Source organism: Medicago truncatula, chromosome 2 (assembly GCF_003473485.1).
Source record: "Medicago truncatula cultivar Jemalong A17 chromosome 2, MtrunA17r5.0-ANR, whole genome shotgun sequence".
NCBI classification, from domain to species: domain Eukaryota; kingdom Viridiplantae; phylum Streptophyta; class Magnoliopsida; order Fabales; family Fabaceae; genus Medicago; species Medicago truncatula.
In genome coordinates this window covers 526,860-542,345 of record NC_053043.1, presented here as the reverse complement: position 1 = coordinate 542,345, position 15,486 = coordinate 526,860, and the positions used below count along the sequence as shown (strand labels likewise).

At 33.6% G+C, this 15,486-nt stretch overlaps 3 protein-coding genes across 4 annotated transcripts; 2 read left to right on the top strand and 1 right to left on the bottom strand.

Annotated features, from left to right (window-relative positions):
• The first annotated feature begins 202 nt into the window (after nt 1-202).
• LOC11423565 (transmembrane 9 superfamily member 1) lies at nt 203-6,901 on the top strand. Its single transcript, XM_003592928.4, has 12 exons — nt 203-400; nt 1,687-1,879; nt 1,965-2,069; nt 3,183-3,200; nt 3,297-3,394; nt 3,479-3,631; nt 3,756-3,890; nt 4,795-4,961; nt 5,183-5,277; nt 5,381-5,754; nt 5,995-6,268; nt 6,424-6,901. Exons 1-12 carry the CDS (start codon nt 329-331, stop codon nt 6,489-6,491), a joined length of 1,752 nt encoding a protein of 583 aa, XP_003592976.1. The 5' UTR covers nt 203-328; the 3' UTR covers nt 6,492-6,901.
• Nucleotides 6,902-7,611: 710 nt separating this feature from the next.
• LOC11423564 (ferredoxin) lies at nt 7,612-8,414 on the top strand. Its single transcript, XM_003592927.4, has one exon. It carries the CDS (start codon nt 7,742-7,744, stop codon nt 8,192-8,194), a length of 453 nt encoding a protein of 150 aa, XP_003592975.1. The 5' UTR covers nt 7,612-7,741; the 3' UTR covers nt 8,195-8,414.
• Nucleotides 8,415-8,700: 286 nt separating this feature from the next.
• LOC11421156 (MLO-like protein 4) lies at nt 8,701-13,497 on the bottom strand. Of its 2 annotated transcripts, XM_003592926.4 has the most exons (15): nt 13,206-13,497; nt 12,696-12,753; nt 12,112-12,335; nt 11,869-11,985; nt 11,320-11,383; nt 10,975-11,066; nt 10,704-10,778; nt 10,499-10,584; nt 10,346-10,395; nt 10,215-10,255; nt 9,945-10,115; nt 9,814-9,849; nt 9,628-9,695; nt 9,439-9,499; nt 8,701-9,283 (listed from the first exon to the last, which is right to left on the bottom strand). In XM_003592926.4, the coding sequence occupies exons 1-15, from the start codon at nt 13,329-13,331 to the stop codon at nt 8,897-8,899; spliced, it is 1,656 nt and encodes a 551-aa protein (XP_003592974.2). In that variant the 5' UTR covers nt 13,332-13,497; the 3' UTR covers nt 8,701-8,896. The 2 variants fall into 2 exon arrangements, with proteins under 2 accessions (XP_003592974.2, XP_039686131.1); XM_039830197.1 differs by lacking the exons at nt 12,696-12,753; nt 13,206-13,497 and adding an exon at nt 12,553-12,616.
• Nucleotides 13,498-15,486: the final 1,989 nt, after the last annotated feature.

The window sequence follows — 15,486 nt, the reverse complement described above, 5'->3', positions numbered from 1 at the left end:
ATTTTAATTCTCCTATACCTTATCATAAATTTGTTAATTTTTTACTCTATATTATATAAATTATGGGATGAGAGATGTTTAAACCTTGATCGCAACGTTTAATCTAATAATTTTAACATTTTTATTCCATTAATAACTTATAGATAAGACGTAGTTATTTTGTATAAATAAAAAACACATTCTTACAAAGAATGCAAAGTGTCTTGTTTAGAGGAAATAATAAAGTGATAATAGATAGATATTAGATAGAGTCTCAATTCTTCAAGGTTAAGTCCTCTTTCGCTCGTTTTCGTTTCTCTCTCGTCAAGGTTAGAGATTGAGATCCACGATGCTCTTCAGATTCTCGCTCCTCCTCCTTCTACTCCTCTCTCCGGCCTTCGCTTCCGAGTCAGATCACAAGGTCAGTCAGATTTCACAATTATACTTCTCGATCTGCGTTTCCTTCAGATCCACCTTTCAATTTTCTTAGGGCATCAGATCTTAACTCTTTGCACACTCCTTTTTCATCATGCACGCATCTGTTTGTGTCCTTTTTCGTTGTTTTGATTAATTCATCATATTTGATTTGTTTCGAATTACGTATACATGATAGATAATTCACTTGTGTGTGTGTGTGTGTGTGTGTGTGTGTGTGTGAGAGTGCAATCATTCATTGTTTTTGTAATATATTAGTTTGTTTTACTGTTGTATGCATTGTCTTTGAAATTTGTAACCCCTGAATGAAGATTCAGATAGTGCCAGTCCAATAATTTTTAATAGTAAGTAAAACCTAAAACTTGTTGAAGGTTGCTGTATAGGCCCCCCAGGTTGCTCAAACCCTAATTAAAGGACGAGCGGAACATAGCTTCCAAATGGATTTTTAGTAAAAAAAAAAACGAGACGATCAGACTATATGTTCTGGTAAGTTGATAGGCTTTTGAGCAAACATGAGGGAGGGGCCTATAGAAACTATTAAACAAATTTAAATCTACGGGGCCTTTTTTGTTTATAAAATGTAATGAAAAATAAACTGTTTTCGTTGTAGGACGGACTAAAGCTAGGGCTTTAGTACTGTGCCGGGAGGTAATGGCTGATATTGACTAATAAAGGATACTCCTATTCATTGTTTTTTGGTTCCTTTATTTAGTTTTAGCTTATCTACATTTACAAGTTTGGTTGAAAATTGCAAGAGGGTTGGGGTTTTTTAGAGTTCTTAGTCTTTTTTGATGGTCCATCATCTATTTGTTTTTATCATCACAATTGTTGAAGTGGTGCGGATGGTGACATCTGGCATACTTATCCATTGGGAAAGGTTGTTTAGGAAATAAGTGACATTGGCCAACCACAATATGCCACGTGTCACTCTTTATATTACAAAAAACAAAAAATCCTTATGAAAGAGAGAGAAGAAAATCACTTGTCACATTGTGGTTGGCCAATGTCACATGACATTGGCACCACCATGTCACCCAAGTGTTGTCCCAAAAATAATTACTGGTACACAATACACTTCAACGAGTGTTCCCATTAAATTAATATCTAGAATGTACTATATGTCTTTTAAGAAATTGTAATTGTGATTCTTTATGTACCATACCCTTTTCTTGAGCTTATTAGAATGATTAAAATATGTATCTATCTATATGTAGCTTCCTGTGAACACTGAGCATCTCTTTAAAGCATGTAGTTTGTTTTGTTTTTTTGCAGTACCAACCAGATGACCCAGTTACCCTTTGGGTCAACAAAGTAGGTCCGTACAATAATCCTCAAGAAACATATAATTATTACAGCCTGCCATTTTGCCGTCCACCTGGTAATACTGCTCACAAATGGGGCGGTCTAGGTGAGGTCCTTGGTGGCAACGAACTTATTGATAGCCAAATTGAGATAAAATTCTTAGGTATGCAGACTTTTTGTCCCATTTATTTCCTTTAAGACCTATCAGTAGACAAACTGGCTTTAACGTTTTTTCTTTTTCTTTTCAGGGAATGTGGAAAGGACCACTTTTTGCCGTTTGAATCTTGATGAGGCAAAGGTTAAACAGTTCAAGGATGCAATTGAAAATAATTACTGGTTTGAATTCTTCATGGGTATGTTATGCGTTGTTTCTTTTCTTTACTCAGAATCGATAAAACGACTGTATTTATGGATAATCAATAAATTTTAAAGGCTTGATGCATGTTTTTGTCATTGGTCTTTTATTAAACAAAGACTGGAAAATATTTATTAAACAAAGACTGTGGAAAATAATATCCAACCCACAAAATATTGCCTCTTAGAACTCAGTATGGATAAACTTCACAAAAAGCACCGTTGGATTTTTTTTTAAAGAATCATTTACCTTAAATTAGCTTCTGCATTTGTGTTTCGTTGGAAGATTTCTCATTTAAATTCTCTTTACATGTGTATAAGCTTATAAGGATTTCTGTAAGTGAAAAACCATGAACCTATTTTAATTGAGAAGCTCTTATAATCCAAAGTGGGATTTATTCTCTGTCTTGTCTATCCAATCAGCTTCTCTAAATCAAAATCAAGAAGATGCCATTGCAGAAGGCCAACAGTGTTTTTAACACATCTTGAAAAACAAAACATCAAATGGAACAAAGTGGTGCTTCTATAGTTGAAAATAAGAATAAAAAATTCTCGAGCAAAACAAGTCTTTAGAAACTTGTATGTGAAGTCATTTCCTAACAGTGATGTCAATTGCCGGCCATGGTGGATTGTGGTGGTGGATTTTTTTGACAGCTGCATGGCCAATTTGAGAAGGATGGCGGCTTTTTGGATTTCCACCTTTGTCGCCGTTGATAACATTTCTGCCTAAGCATTCTAATTGATATTACAATCACCCTGACTTAAAAAAACCCAGGTCCTACAGAGCTTCTTCTGCATGTTGGGTCCATGGATCATGTTTTTTAACATTCTCTTCTAATCTTAATCTTTTGTTCTGACCAATGAAGATTATTTGTTTAAACTATATACTAAGCGTTTTCAATACCTAGCCTTGGAGATAATTGAAGAATTGAAATTATGTTGTCTTGATAAGTATAATGCGAACAATAATTTGTTTTTGGTATTGGTTCTTATTATTTGTTTTCATTTTAACATAATTATTTTTTAAAATAGCTGAATAACTTATGTTTGGCACTGTTTCTTTCCTTGCTGGTTATATTGGTTGGTCTTCAATGCGCTAAACACAAGTCCAGATGATCTTCCGTTGTGGGGTATGCCTATCATCGTCTCTGCCTCTCTCTGTCCATTTGGTATGACTGTGTTTTATTCGTTCATCATTACTGAACATTCTTTTATTCATGTTTAAGGGTATGTTGGGGAGTTACATCCTGACAAGAACAGTGACAGTGGCAAGCATGTCCTTTACACACACAAGAACATCATTGTTAAGTACAATACAGATCAGGTGAGAAAATTGTTTGGATAACTTAGCTGTTTTATTAGGTGTTTTGGGGTTCATGAAGTGCCATAATTGGTCCTCTTTTTGCAGATCATTCATGTGAATCTCACTCATGATGACCCGAAACCTTTGGAAGCAGGAAGATCGTTGGACATGACATATTCTGTTAAATGGATTGCCACTAATGTCACTTTTAGACACCGGTTTGATGTATATCTGGACTATCCATTCTTTGAGCATCAGGTGATAAATATATTCTGCCCATATTTTTTTAGCTTGACGTGGTGTTTATTATTGCCATTGGTTACATGCTATGTGCTCAATCTTGTGGATGTGTCATTAAACTTCACTTCTCTGGTTTGTGTAGATTCATTGGTTCTCTATTTTTAACTCTTTTATGATGGTCATATTCCTAACTGGATTGGTGTCTATGATATTGATGCGAACTTTGAGAAATGACTATGCAAAGTATGCTCGGGAAGATGATGATTTGGAAACTCTGGTAAAGCTTCATTAACCACTTTATTTTTTGAAGTATTTAAGAAATATATATATATATATATATATAGAGGAGGGATCCATTGACTCCAAGAGTAAGTATAAAGACTTACTCCAAATCTTAGCCATTAATTTTAATATTAATTGATGGTTGTGATCAATCACTACAAATCCTTAGCATAAGGTTTCCTACTCCTTCCTAAACAATCCAAATAAATGGCAGTTTTGATTGCTATTAAATAAATTAAAACGCAACCCACCAGCCATTTTATTCCATAGAAGATTAAAGGAAAAAAATGTGATTCAATTGTGAACCCTTAGTACATACAGATTAAAAAATAATAATCTGATTCAATTATGAACTATTGCAATTGTGAACTTTGCAGGAACACAACCTTTTATTGAATCAGTTTTTGTTTATTCGATTGAAGATCAATATAATTGAATCAGTTTTTTAACTCCACCAGCCATTTAATTGATTCAGATCTTTAACTTATTCATATATATAACCTAGAATTTTAATATGCAAGAAAGTCATTGAATAAATCATAAAGGTATCAATGAATTGTATGATTTTCTAAGCCTTATAAGCGTTGATATATTATTCTTTGAGGTAGAGGCATATGGACAACACGTTCCAAAAAGTAGGAGTTGGGTTGTTTAAGAAGAAGGAGTAGTTTTTTTTTGTTTTGAGGAAAAGAAGGAGTAGTAAAACCTTATGCTAGAAATACTAGTGATTAATCACAACCATCAACTAATATTAAAATTAATGGTCAAGATTTGGAGTAAGTCTTTATACTTACTCTTGGAGTCCATGGATCCCTTCTCATATATATATATATATCCCATTCCTGGAAATTTCATTGTTGTTATGATGGTCAATTCTTGGTCAACACAAATATTTTTAGGAAAGAGACGTCAGTGAAGAATCTGGCTGGAAACTTGTGCATGGTGATGTTTTTCGGCCTCCTCGCAGTTTGGCTCTTCTTTCAGCTGTTGTTGGTACGGGTGCTCAGCTTGCGTTGTTGATTCTTCTTGTCATCTTGTTAGCTATTGTTGGGATGTTGTATGTTGAGTAAGTACTCGACCTTGAACTAACTAAAATGTTACTCTGAATTATTTTATCAATGACTGCGCACAATACGGACTTGATGCTACATGGACATGTTATCTTCTACTTTTATGCATGTCTCGACTATCAATCAGTGATCCGTTGCTCTAGTTTTCCTGTTGAAAGTATTTTGTTTGTTCATTACTCCTTTCTTCATTATAATGCAAATTTCCTTTAATATGCAGCCGAGGAGCCATTGTCACAACATTCATTGTTTGTTATGCTCTCACGTCAGTCATTTCTGGTTATGTAAGTGGGGGGATGTACTCACGTAATGGGGGTAAGGTTTTGCATTGATCTCATTTGTATTTCTGGTTTTTTTGGATGTACTCATTTGTTTGCACTCTTTTTACAGTGACTATAACTATGCTTATCTTGTTTAGGTAAAAGTTGGATTAAATCCATGATCCTTACAGCATCACTTTTCCCATTCCTGTGCTTTGGAATTGGATTCATCTTAAACACCGTGGCTATATTTTATGGATCTCTAGCAGCAATCCCCTTTGGTACAATGGTGGTTGTCTTTGTTATTTGGGCTTTCATCTCTTTCCCTCTTGCACTTCTTGGCACAGTTGTTGGAAGAAACTGGAGCGGTGCTCCAAACAATCCATGTCGTGTTAAGACCATTCCTCGTCCCATTCCTGAGAAGAAGTGGTACCTCACACCCTCTGTAGTTTCTCTGATGGGTGGACTGCTTCCCTTTGGCAGCATATTCATTGAGATGTATTTTGTATTTACTTCCTTCTGGAATTACAAGGTGAGTTACAATGGAATGCCTTATTTGGGTAGAAAGTTTTTTTATTCTTATTGGTCTTGTGAAGATTTACTTGCACTTTTTCATAGCAGAGTCAGTAATTATTTCTCATGATATTTCTATTCAAATTACAATGACTTTTTTAGGAGTAGCCCTTGTATTCCTGTGAAAGCTGATTAAACACAAGCACTGCCTTCTTACATGTTTTTTCCATTCTTTTTCCTTCCACTTTGTGGCCAACAGGTGTACTATGTCTATGGCTTCATGCTACTGGTTTTTCTGATTCTCATTGTTGTTACAGTATGTGTGACAATTGTGGGGACATACTTTTTGTTAAATGCTGAGAACTACAACTGGCAATGGACTTCTTTTCTTTCAGCTGCATCAACAGGTGTTTATGTATATTTGTACTCGATATACTACTACTATGTGAAGACAAAGATGTCAGGCTTCTTCCAAACTAGCTTCTATTTTGGATACACTGCGATGTTTTGTCTTGGACTGGGAATTCTCTGTGGTAAGTCTTCAGTTTAATTTTACTCTTTCTGGGATCATGTATTCACTCTGCACAAGGGAAATGGGATACCTTAATCATGTGCTGAATACCTTATAATAAAAGTTCATATGTTCCTATCACCGTACTTGAGATGAATGTTTTCTTCAAATGTGCAGGAGCTGTGGGTCATCTTGGTTCGAATTTGTTTGTGAGGAGGATCTACCGCAATATCAAGTGTGACTAAGGCTTAGACGAAGCCTCTGGTCATTCGGGGACCAAGCAATGTTTATAGGGTAGTATGACGGGGTTTTGAGGATGGGAATGTATTCTTTCTCGATAATAGGGAAACCCTGAGATTTTTTTCCCTGGCTGTAATTGAAAGCTTTGATTTAGAATGCAGGGATTGATCTTTATTATCATAATTCAGATAGTAGCTAGCAAAATATCAGACTCATGTGGTTTCTTTTTTAAGTCCTTTTATTACAAAATAGGTGTCAGATTGACGAACTGATGTCTGATTCCCATACGCGCTTTATCTATTGTACGTAGAGGGGATGAAGTCTCGGAAATGAATTTTGTATCAACTCCGTTCTGAGTACTTCCTCCACATACCTTCATGGTTTAATCTAAATTTTAAATCATTACGATTATTCATTTTTGCCTTCTATTGTTTTTGAGGATGTGAATATTTTCAATTTCTCTTGTCTGTTTGTAATCTGTGTTGTTGCCTGGTCGGCTTCTTATCCTTGCTGTTTAGATAATTTTGGTCCATATTTGGAGGTTTTCTTTAAGATGTATGGGTTATATACCTCTCAAAAAAATGTGTGGGGTTATATAAATGCAATACTGCGAGGATAAACATTCAGTGGACTAAAAGAAAAGCATTTTCCCCCTCTCCTTTCTAGTTAGCATCTTACGTTAGAATTTGGCGAAAATTAAAATAAAACACTGTTTTCACAATTGTCTGCTTGTGTGCATTGTTTGTTCTTGGTAGTTTCTTATGGTATATATTTTTGAATTAATACACAACAAACGGATAAAGTAATAATCAAGAGCACCTTGAATTTGATCTTATTATTTTACTTTAATCAAAGATCAAATTAAGGTTCCTTCTTCCTCTAAGAACAAGAGGTTTAAAACAAAACAAAAAACAGGTAAACTAGTTGTGTGAAAAATTAGTTACCACACTACATAATATACGATTTTACATACTTTGAAAATTAAAAGATATACGGTGAGGATGGTGCCAACGAGGATTCTCCAAGAATGTGTGGTGTTAAAGAGAGATAGATAGAGTGAGGCATAAATGAATGCCACGTGGTAGATAGGGTTGCATGGAGTTGAAATAGCAGCTCGTTGTAACCACACTTTTTACACAAGCTCCTTTATTATTCATTCATTCCCCTATCTATCTTATTTATCAACAACACAGAGCAGTGTTAATTTGCCTTAGAAACCAAAAAAGTAGAAGAAGAAGAAGAAGAAATAATAGTAATGGCAACCACACCTGCTTTGTATGGAACTGCAGTGAGCACCTCCTTCCTTAGGAGGCAGCCAATGCCAGTGTCAATCAGCACCACCACAAAGGCTTTTCCCAGCGGTTTTGGTTTAAAAAGTAAAACAGGAAAGCGTGGTGATCTTGCAGTTGCAATGGCTACTTACAAGGTGAAGCTTGTTACACCAGAAGGAACTCAAGAATTTGATTGTCCAAGTGATGTTTACATTCTTGACCATGCTGAGGAAGTTGGTATTGACCTTCCATACTCATGCAGAGCTGGTTCTTGTTCTTCATGTGCTGGCAAAGTTGCTGCTGGTGCAGTTGATCAGTCAGATGGTTCTTTCCTTGATGATGATCAGATTGAAGAAGGTTGGGTTCTTACATGTGTTGCTTACCCTACTTCTGATGTTACCATTGAGACTCACAAGGAAGAAGAACTCACTGCTTAATTCACTTTTATTACTCTATCATGTTATGTTTGTTGCTTTTAAATTTTCTCTCTCTCTCTCTCTCTCTCTCTCTCTCTCTCTCTACAATGAGTAGTAACTCTATTAATTCCTTCACTTGTATGTGAAGTTAATAATGTTGTTCTGTCTTTATTATTCATGTTTTTTTGCTCACACTTTTCTTGGGTTCAATATTATATGAATTTTTATTTTCTCATACAAATTTCTGTGTGTTTTGAGCATGGATTTTGTTATGTCTCATCACTAGCTGAATTATCATAAATTAATACTGCACTAATAATCATTTTACAATTGTCACAAATTAGATTTGAACTATTATGAGTGAGATTGATGATAGTTTTTATGGCAGCTTCATTTTATAACTTCATATATATAATTCAAAAGTGATATATACAATATCCAATTGTCGCTCCAGTACTAGCTTGTTTCTTGATTCCACACTAGTTGCACTATTAGGAAGGAAAATATAAATAAAATTCTCGAGAGGAAAAATATGAAATCTGTCTCAAAATCCATCTTTAAGTTTAGTTATATATATTTATTTCTTCTAATAGTGTTATATATGATATGATATACATCTATGCATCATAGAGTTCAAGCATGATTTGAAAATCTATACTATACTACTCTACAGAATTCCTTCTTGCTATGCAATAGAAATTAAAATATGAAACATAAAAGTGATCATGTTTTGTGAAACAAGTCAAGAAGAGTCTCAACTTTAGCCTCCTCTCCGTTGATAACATCGTTGTAGTGCGAATTAATATGTACGGGTTCGGACAGATCGGTTGAATCTTGAAGATTGTTAGAAAAATTCAGCTGGTCTACTGAAGTTACTGTTATCTGATTCAAAGACTCTAAGTCTAAGGAAGTTGTTCGAGTTAGCGTGCCGGATACCACTGTTATCTCGTCCCTCTCATCGATCGTTGATTCTAAGGAACATATTGATCTAGCAGTATGTGAATGCAGCGAATGATCATGCTTAGACTTCTGTTTTACTCTCTTACACCAACTGTGTAAGGAATCTCTAACACTCTCCGTCACTAGAGCTTTCTTGCATCGCGATCCCATCTGCAGTTATAAAGAATGAATATCATATAAATTCACAGTTTCCAAATTTTTGTTAGAACAATGTTTCAAAATATTAGAGAAGAAAATGTGCACTAGACATATTTGTAAAAATCTAATTTTAACAGAACTTTATGGAGAGAAAGTTTAAAACGAACCTGTGAAACTATTACATTCAGGGGCACTGTCATATAGCTACACCAAAACTGAACAAGAACGCTGCAATGCAAATTAAGAAATGAGAGCATCTAAGAGTATGAAATTGAAAAGTTTTGTAGAATCTGGAAAATAAGTCAATTAAGGAGAACAAAGAATTCCTTAGAAAGAGATGAAACATTGAAACTAACCCTGATGTCAACCGAATGATGATCATGTAATGGTGTCTCATGAAGCATGATTTTTCTTTAAATCCCCACTAGACATAGACATACAGGAAAAAATGATCAAAGAATGAAAGAAGGCCTTAAGCAGATTAATTCAAGTAATGGAACAAATGTAGGCATAGATACATTCATGAAAAATTTAAATCTTACCAATGTCCATATAAATGAGGCCATTTCAAAGGCATTCTGCATGAACAATAGAGAAAATAAGGACAAATAGGAAAGCAACTGTGAAGAATGACGCGGTTACCAAATAATTATAAATGCATTACATATTTTACCTGAAATATCACAAACTGTATGATCCATAACAATATATCTGGTTTTTTGAACCAAAAAAGACCATCGCGCGGCTTTACTTGTGTTCTGGCACTAGGACCCTGCTGCTGCCAGATTTCAAGTGCTAAAATGGATACAACATGTTGAAGTTTTGTACCTATTAACATCACAAGCTTTTACGCGTAGAGAAATCATATGTTAACCATAATGATTTTCAAAAATCTGCTTCATTTTAATTTTATTGAAAAGCATGAACAGATTATTATACATACAATTGCAGGGATGAAGGAGAGCCAGAAGTATATATTCAGACCTGCAAATTTAGAAACTCAATTAATTGATGAAATCCACAAAGACACTTCATTCAGTCTACACATGTTCTATTATGAAAAAGGAAAGTTACCATGGATGTTCACAAAGATGCAGACTATAGTATAAACCCAAAGCGGCCAGCTGCAAAGTTCAAGGAGGTAATTATCACCTCAACATGCTTTTCTTTAAACAGTATGCATGAATTGATAAATAAAAATACACTTCTATTCAAAAGGGTTCATACCTTATTCCTAGAATGCCATGAAATTCGTCTTCCATGCTTCTAACCATATATTTATGAAAATCATATGATAATGGCAATTTATGTTCCTGAAAATTTACAAAGTAGGGAATAAATAAGACTAGTGGTATAAAATAAATTATATCAGTGAGGAAGAAGAAATCAAAAGAAGGAAGAAGAGAAACACTCAACAAATAGAAAAACTTACAGTGATGAAACCAAGACGGAGTGCAAGGTAATCTGATTTTTGTATAGAACTCCTAAACTGACGCAGAAAACATAGCTGCAATGCAAGGTCAGATCACTGTGAGTTATCACCCTAAAATATGTAAGTATAAGGTTGATATTAAGCATATTTAGAAGTAAAAAGGTTATTTCATTATCTTGTCATACTTTCGAAACTGATATATTTTTCAACTAGAAAGATGCAATGATTGGTTCAATTGCTAGCAAAACAATAAGTAAGGATGTGTAATTACCATCCATATCAGTATAGGATTCCTGCTCCAGGGATGAGATGCATGATGGAAAACAAAGGTTGTTTGCCGCCTCATCACTTTGTTGTTCTTACCTGTAGAACAAAATCAATTAAAGTATATGAGATGTGATTATAACAGAAACAACAACAAAGCCTTATCCCATTAAGTGTGATCTGCTACATGGATCAAATGACGCCATAGTGTGATTATGATGAAAAATTATTACATTAGAAACAAGCAGTGGAAATTTTTCCCTTCAGTCAATTGTTTTGGCATTGACAAAGTTCTAACAGTACAAAGGTTGGTGTCATCAATGAAGCAACATTTGATTTCTATGATGTTTACCTTGCAAATTTCCATCAATAAGAGCCATGGTAGCCTGATTTTCCCATCTGCACCAACTATAGATCTACAAACACATGCCACAGAAAAACTAAACCACTGCTTACTTAACATATGAAAGGTAATGTGAAATACTTTGCTAGTAAATACTCAAGTAAAGACGCTACGCTACTTAGAGCATCTCCAATGGTCATATTTTAAAGAACTCACTCTGAGTTTCATACACTTCTATCAATTGGTCACCACAATACCACATCATACTTATGAAACTCATATACATTTGCTGTAATGATAAAAAAATTATGCAACTCACGCATTTATATTTCTTTATTAGTATGAAACAAATTTTTATTCAAATGCTACCATTGCTTAATTAAGCTACTTCAACAAAATCTATGCAACTCACTTTGACACCTCAAGTTCCACCAATGGGTAGAAAATATAAGAAACATGTTCATTCTTCTATTGAACTCTAGTAGATACCCATATTGAATTAATTTATATCATACATAGTCCTATAAATATAATAAACTGGAAATTTTAATGACTGACCTTGCTCATCGCTAAACCAACAGCGAGACAACTATACAGAACATGAGTGATCCCGAGAACAAATAAAAACCGGTGCAGCTGTTCAAGACCTTCATATGAAACAAATGGTTCATGACCCTGCATTCACCAATTAATATTTTAGAAGAACTATTTGTAGTGTTGCAAAGAAACAGCATTTAATCTCAGTTTTTTCAACACAAGATATAACATCCTTCATTTTACAATTGAAGAATGCTATATTACCTCTCCACATTGATGGAGTGCACCACTATATAGCCCCTTAGGAATAGTAGTTTCATCAGAGAAAGATGAAGAGTTTACAATCATGACATGCTCAATCATGGGAAGGTCTTGTTCAGAGCAGGTATAGAATCGACTGCTGAAAAGTGATGAATTTACACAAATTTCAGAGATCCATCTCGCGCTTTGTGCCAACAACAAAGAGATAAGCCCAAGCAGCATCAGCTCTATCAACAAGGATCAGTTCAAGTTAATTAAATATATATAATAAAAAAAAAAACAATGAAGTTGCCAAAGATTCTGATAGAAAACTGAAATAAGGTAAGCATATTATTATTGAATGTTCACACTGGAAAAAATAAAATTCTCTGCTACTGATACAAAGATGATATCTATATCTAAGTTAGATCAAGCTTTATTGCTATTGCAGGAACTCTCACACACCAATCTTAGACACTGGTAATTTTTTCAGTGGTTTTCTTTCTCACTTTCCAATCAAGCACATAAAACATAGTGTAACACAATCACCCTGGTGTCCTTAACTCAATGTTTTTGAGCTAGTTGGTAGGAACAACATCTTTAATTACCTTCTTTAATTTTCTCCAGAGAAGCAAAAAGTGCCTTCCTTCTTGTCTTCTTCAACCACTGCATAGCCAAGAAAAATAAGTTTCGTGTCCTCATGAGATTTAAGAAACTACTTGTTGTTTTATTGGTCCAAGCAACATTCCACAGTTAAATTCTACTGTTCAAATTTATTAGGAGAGCTTGTTGATATGACTAGCCAACAAAATCTAGAGGCTAAAAAATAAAAATAAAAGAATGAGGATGCATGCTGGCACCTAATTAATATCAGAATGGAGTAATAAATTTGTCAGCAGATACATAGTAACATAGAGAACATAGGAACATGTCATTAATTACTTTTGGCAGTTCATGTGACTATTTTACATTATTGCTTCTTGAGCTGCTTGCTTATGTGAAATAGAAACCAATTTCAACAATAACTATTCTATCATGCCAAGTAGTTAATTAGGGATGAATAATTGCTTAAACAAAAGGCTCCTTTTAGAGAAATGAGTTTGTATGTTTTTGTTTACCTTTCCAAAACGGTAGATAGAACGCTCAACCAAGAAGCAAACAAAGACCATGACAGTAACAACGGAGGCAACTGAATATGTAGGTGTCTCAGCTAGAGAACGACCTTGCTCCACAGCATGTTCCATTATAATATTTCTTCTTACATCAACAGAACACAGTCTTTAGTTCATTAAAATGAAGAGCAGATGGGATCCAGGAAGGAAAAAGAGAAGCTCAATCTGAGAGTGTTTTGTTTTATATGATTAATTTAATTTAGTTGAAAGGTGCATATATGTGGAGAGAGGACATTAATTAAAATATTGAATATGCAAGTATAGATCCTACTCACTTTTGATTTGATCATATATTAATTAATGAAACTCTTTTGTTTATAGTTATTGTCAAAGTTACGTGCAATGCATTGGTGCTGTCTGTGACACACACATGGTACCATGCACATGGAGAGTTTTTCATTCTCCAAGGTTGTTGTTACAAACAACTTTTAGATGGTAAGTTGCAAGGGACCAAGGGGTCCCGGTCCCTCTAAGAAAAACCGGTATGGCATTAATTAATTTATATAAATATAGCAAACTGCTAAAAAGACAGGGAAAAGGAAGTTCAATAATAATTTAACGATGGAAATATTAATTCCTGCTCACCAATAAAGGACAAGGTTTTTTTTCTACATTACCCTCTATTGTTTAGATGATATTTACCTCTTTAAGATATCAACCAATCAAAATGTAATATACAAAAATTACAATGTCATTTATCTTATTTATTTGTAACACATTAGTCCTTTATCTTTTTTTTTTGGTCCCATTTAGGTCCCTTATCTATTAAAATGTGCACAAGTTAATCATTTTCTTCATTTTTCTATTAAAAAACCATGAAAATATTAATTTTATTAATAAATAAATTCATAAACCCTATAAACATTTCATCCTCATATTCATCATCTTCATCTTCTTCCTTAAATCAAAAAAATTGTCCATCCAAATAAACCTTCAAATTCCTTAAATATTTTCACTTCCATCTTCTAATCACAAAATTCAAAATCCCCAAATTTCATAAACCCTAATTTTACCAAACCCATAAATTTGGATTTTGGATTTAAAGAAAAAATCTCACAATTTGGATAGTGAACCTCTCATGTTTGAGTGCTCAAGCATAGTTTTAGTAAAGATCATCACAACTTAGATCTTGTAATTTTCTCATCAAATACAATCATCACTTTCCCTATAGCTTTCCTATCTCTGATGGTAGTGAAGGCGAGGTTCCTGCAACAATAAGAAATTGTTTATACCATCGTATAGCACTAGTCCAAAATCCAAAAAGGTTAAGAATCTAAAAAGCTAAACAGCTAGCTCATATGCACAATCCTCGCCAAGTTCACATCAAACACCATTATAATCAAATTTCATAGAAAACAAGAAACCCGATACTTTGAATTCTCGGTTTCTTTCTTTAAATCCAAAATTCAGATTTATGGGTTTGGCAAACTTAAGGTTTATAAAATTTGAGTATTTTGAATTTTAAGTTTAGAAGAAGATGGAAGTAGAAATATTTAAGGAATTTGAAGGTTTATTTGGATGGACAATTTTTTTGATTTAAGGAAGAAGATGCAGATGATGAATATGAGGATGAAATGTTCATAGGGTTTATGAATTTATTTATTTATATTAAAAAATACTCCCTCCGTCCCAAATTGTATGACGTTTTAGGTATTTCACACATATTAAGAAATGCAATTAATATTGTATGGAAAAGAGATATTATGAGTTGTTTTACAAAATTGTCCTTAATAAATAATATGGGAAAGATAAATGAAAGAATTGAAAGAAGAGAGTAATAAATAGCTAAGGTTATAATAGGAAAAGTAACATTAATGTTACATTGGTATTGTAAAGCGACATATAATTTGGGACAAATTTTTTTTCCTAAGGCGACATACAATTTGGGACGGAGGGAGTATTTTATAAAACAAAGTTATTAATAAAATTAATATTTTCATGTTTTTTTAATAGAAAAATGAAGAAAAGGATTAACTTGTGCATATTTTAATAGATAAAGGACCTAAATGGGACAAAAAAAATGATAAAGGACTAATGTGTTACAAATAAATAAGATAAATGACCTTTAGTGTTATATGATGGGTTGGATTTGATGTGAAATTTTAATTTTTGCAAGACCTATAGTGTAAATTAATTAAGATTGAAAACCTAAATATATAATTAAATTAAATGTTACCTTAGGATTAAAATTAATTTTTTATTTATAGAAAATATTGACTCATTTATT

What these genes read in the sequence shown, in the direction of transcription:
- LOC11421156 (XM_003592926.4), bottom strand. Translation starts at nt 13,331, where the DNA reads ATGGAACATGCTGTGGAGCAAGGTCGTTCTCTAGCTGAGACACCTACA. An exon ending in CACTCCATCAATGTGGAGAG is followed by an intron (nt 11,986 to 12,111) that starts GTAATATAGCAT and finishes TGGTGAATGCAG; the next exon opens with GGTCATGAACCATTTGTTTC. An exon ending in CATGGCATTCTAGGAATAAG is followed by an intron (nt 10,396 to 10,498) that starts GTATGAACCCTT and finishes TGAACTTTGCAG; the next exon opens with CTGGCCGCTTTGGGTTTATA.
- LOC11423565 (XM_003592928.4), top strand. Translation starts at nt 329, where the DNA reads ATGCTCTTCAGATTCTCGCTCCTCCTCCTTCTACTCCTCTCTCCGGCC. An exon ending in CTTCCGAGTCAGATCACAAG is followed by an intron (nt 401 to 1,686) that starts GTCAGTCAGATT and finishes GTTTTTTTGCAG; the next exon opens with TACCAACCAGATGACCCAGT. An exon ending in AATTGAGATAAAATTCTTAG is followed by an intron (nt 1,880 to 1,964) that starts GTATGCAGACTT and finishes TTTTCTTTTCAG; the next exon opens with GGAATGTGGAAAGGACCACT.
- LOC11423564 (XM_003592927.4), top strand. Translation starts at nt 7,742, where the DNA reads ATGGCAACCACACCTGCTTTGTATGGAACTGCAGTGAGCACCTCCTTC.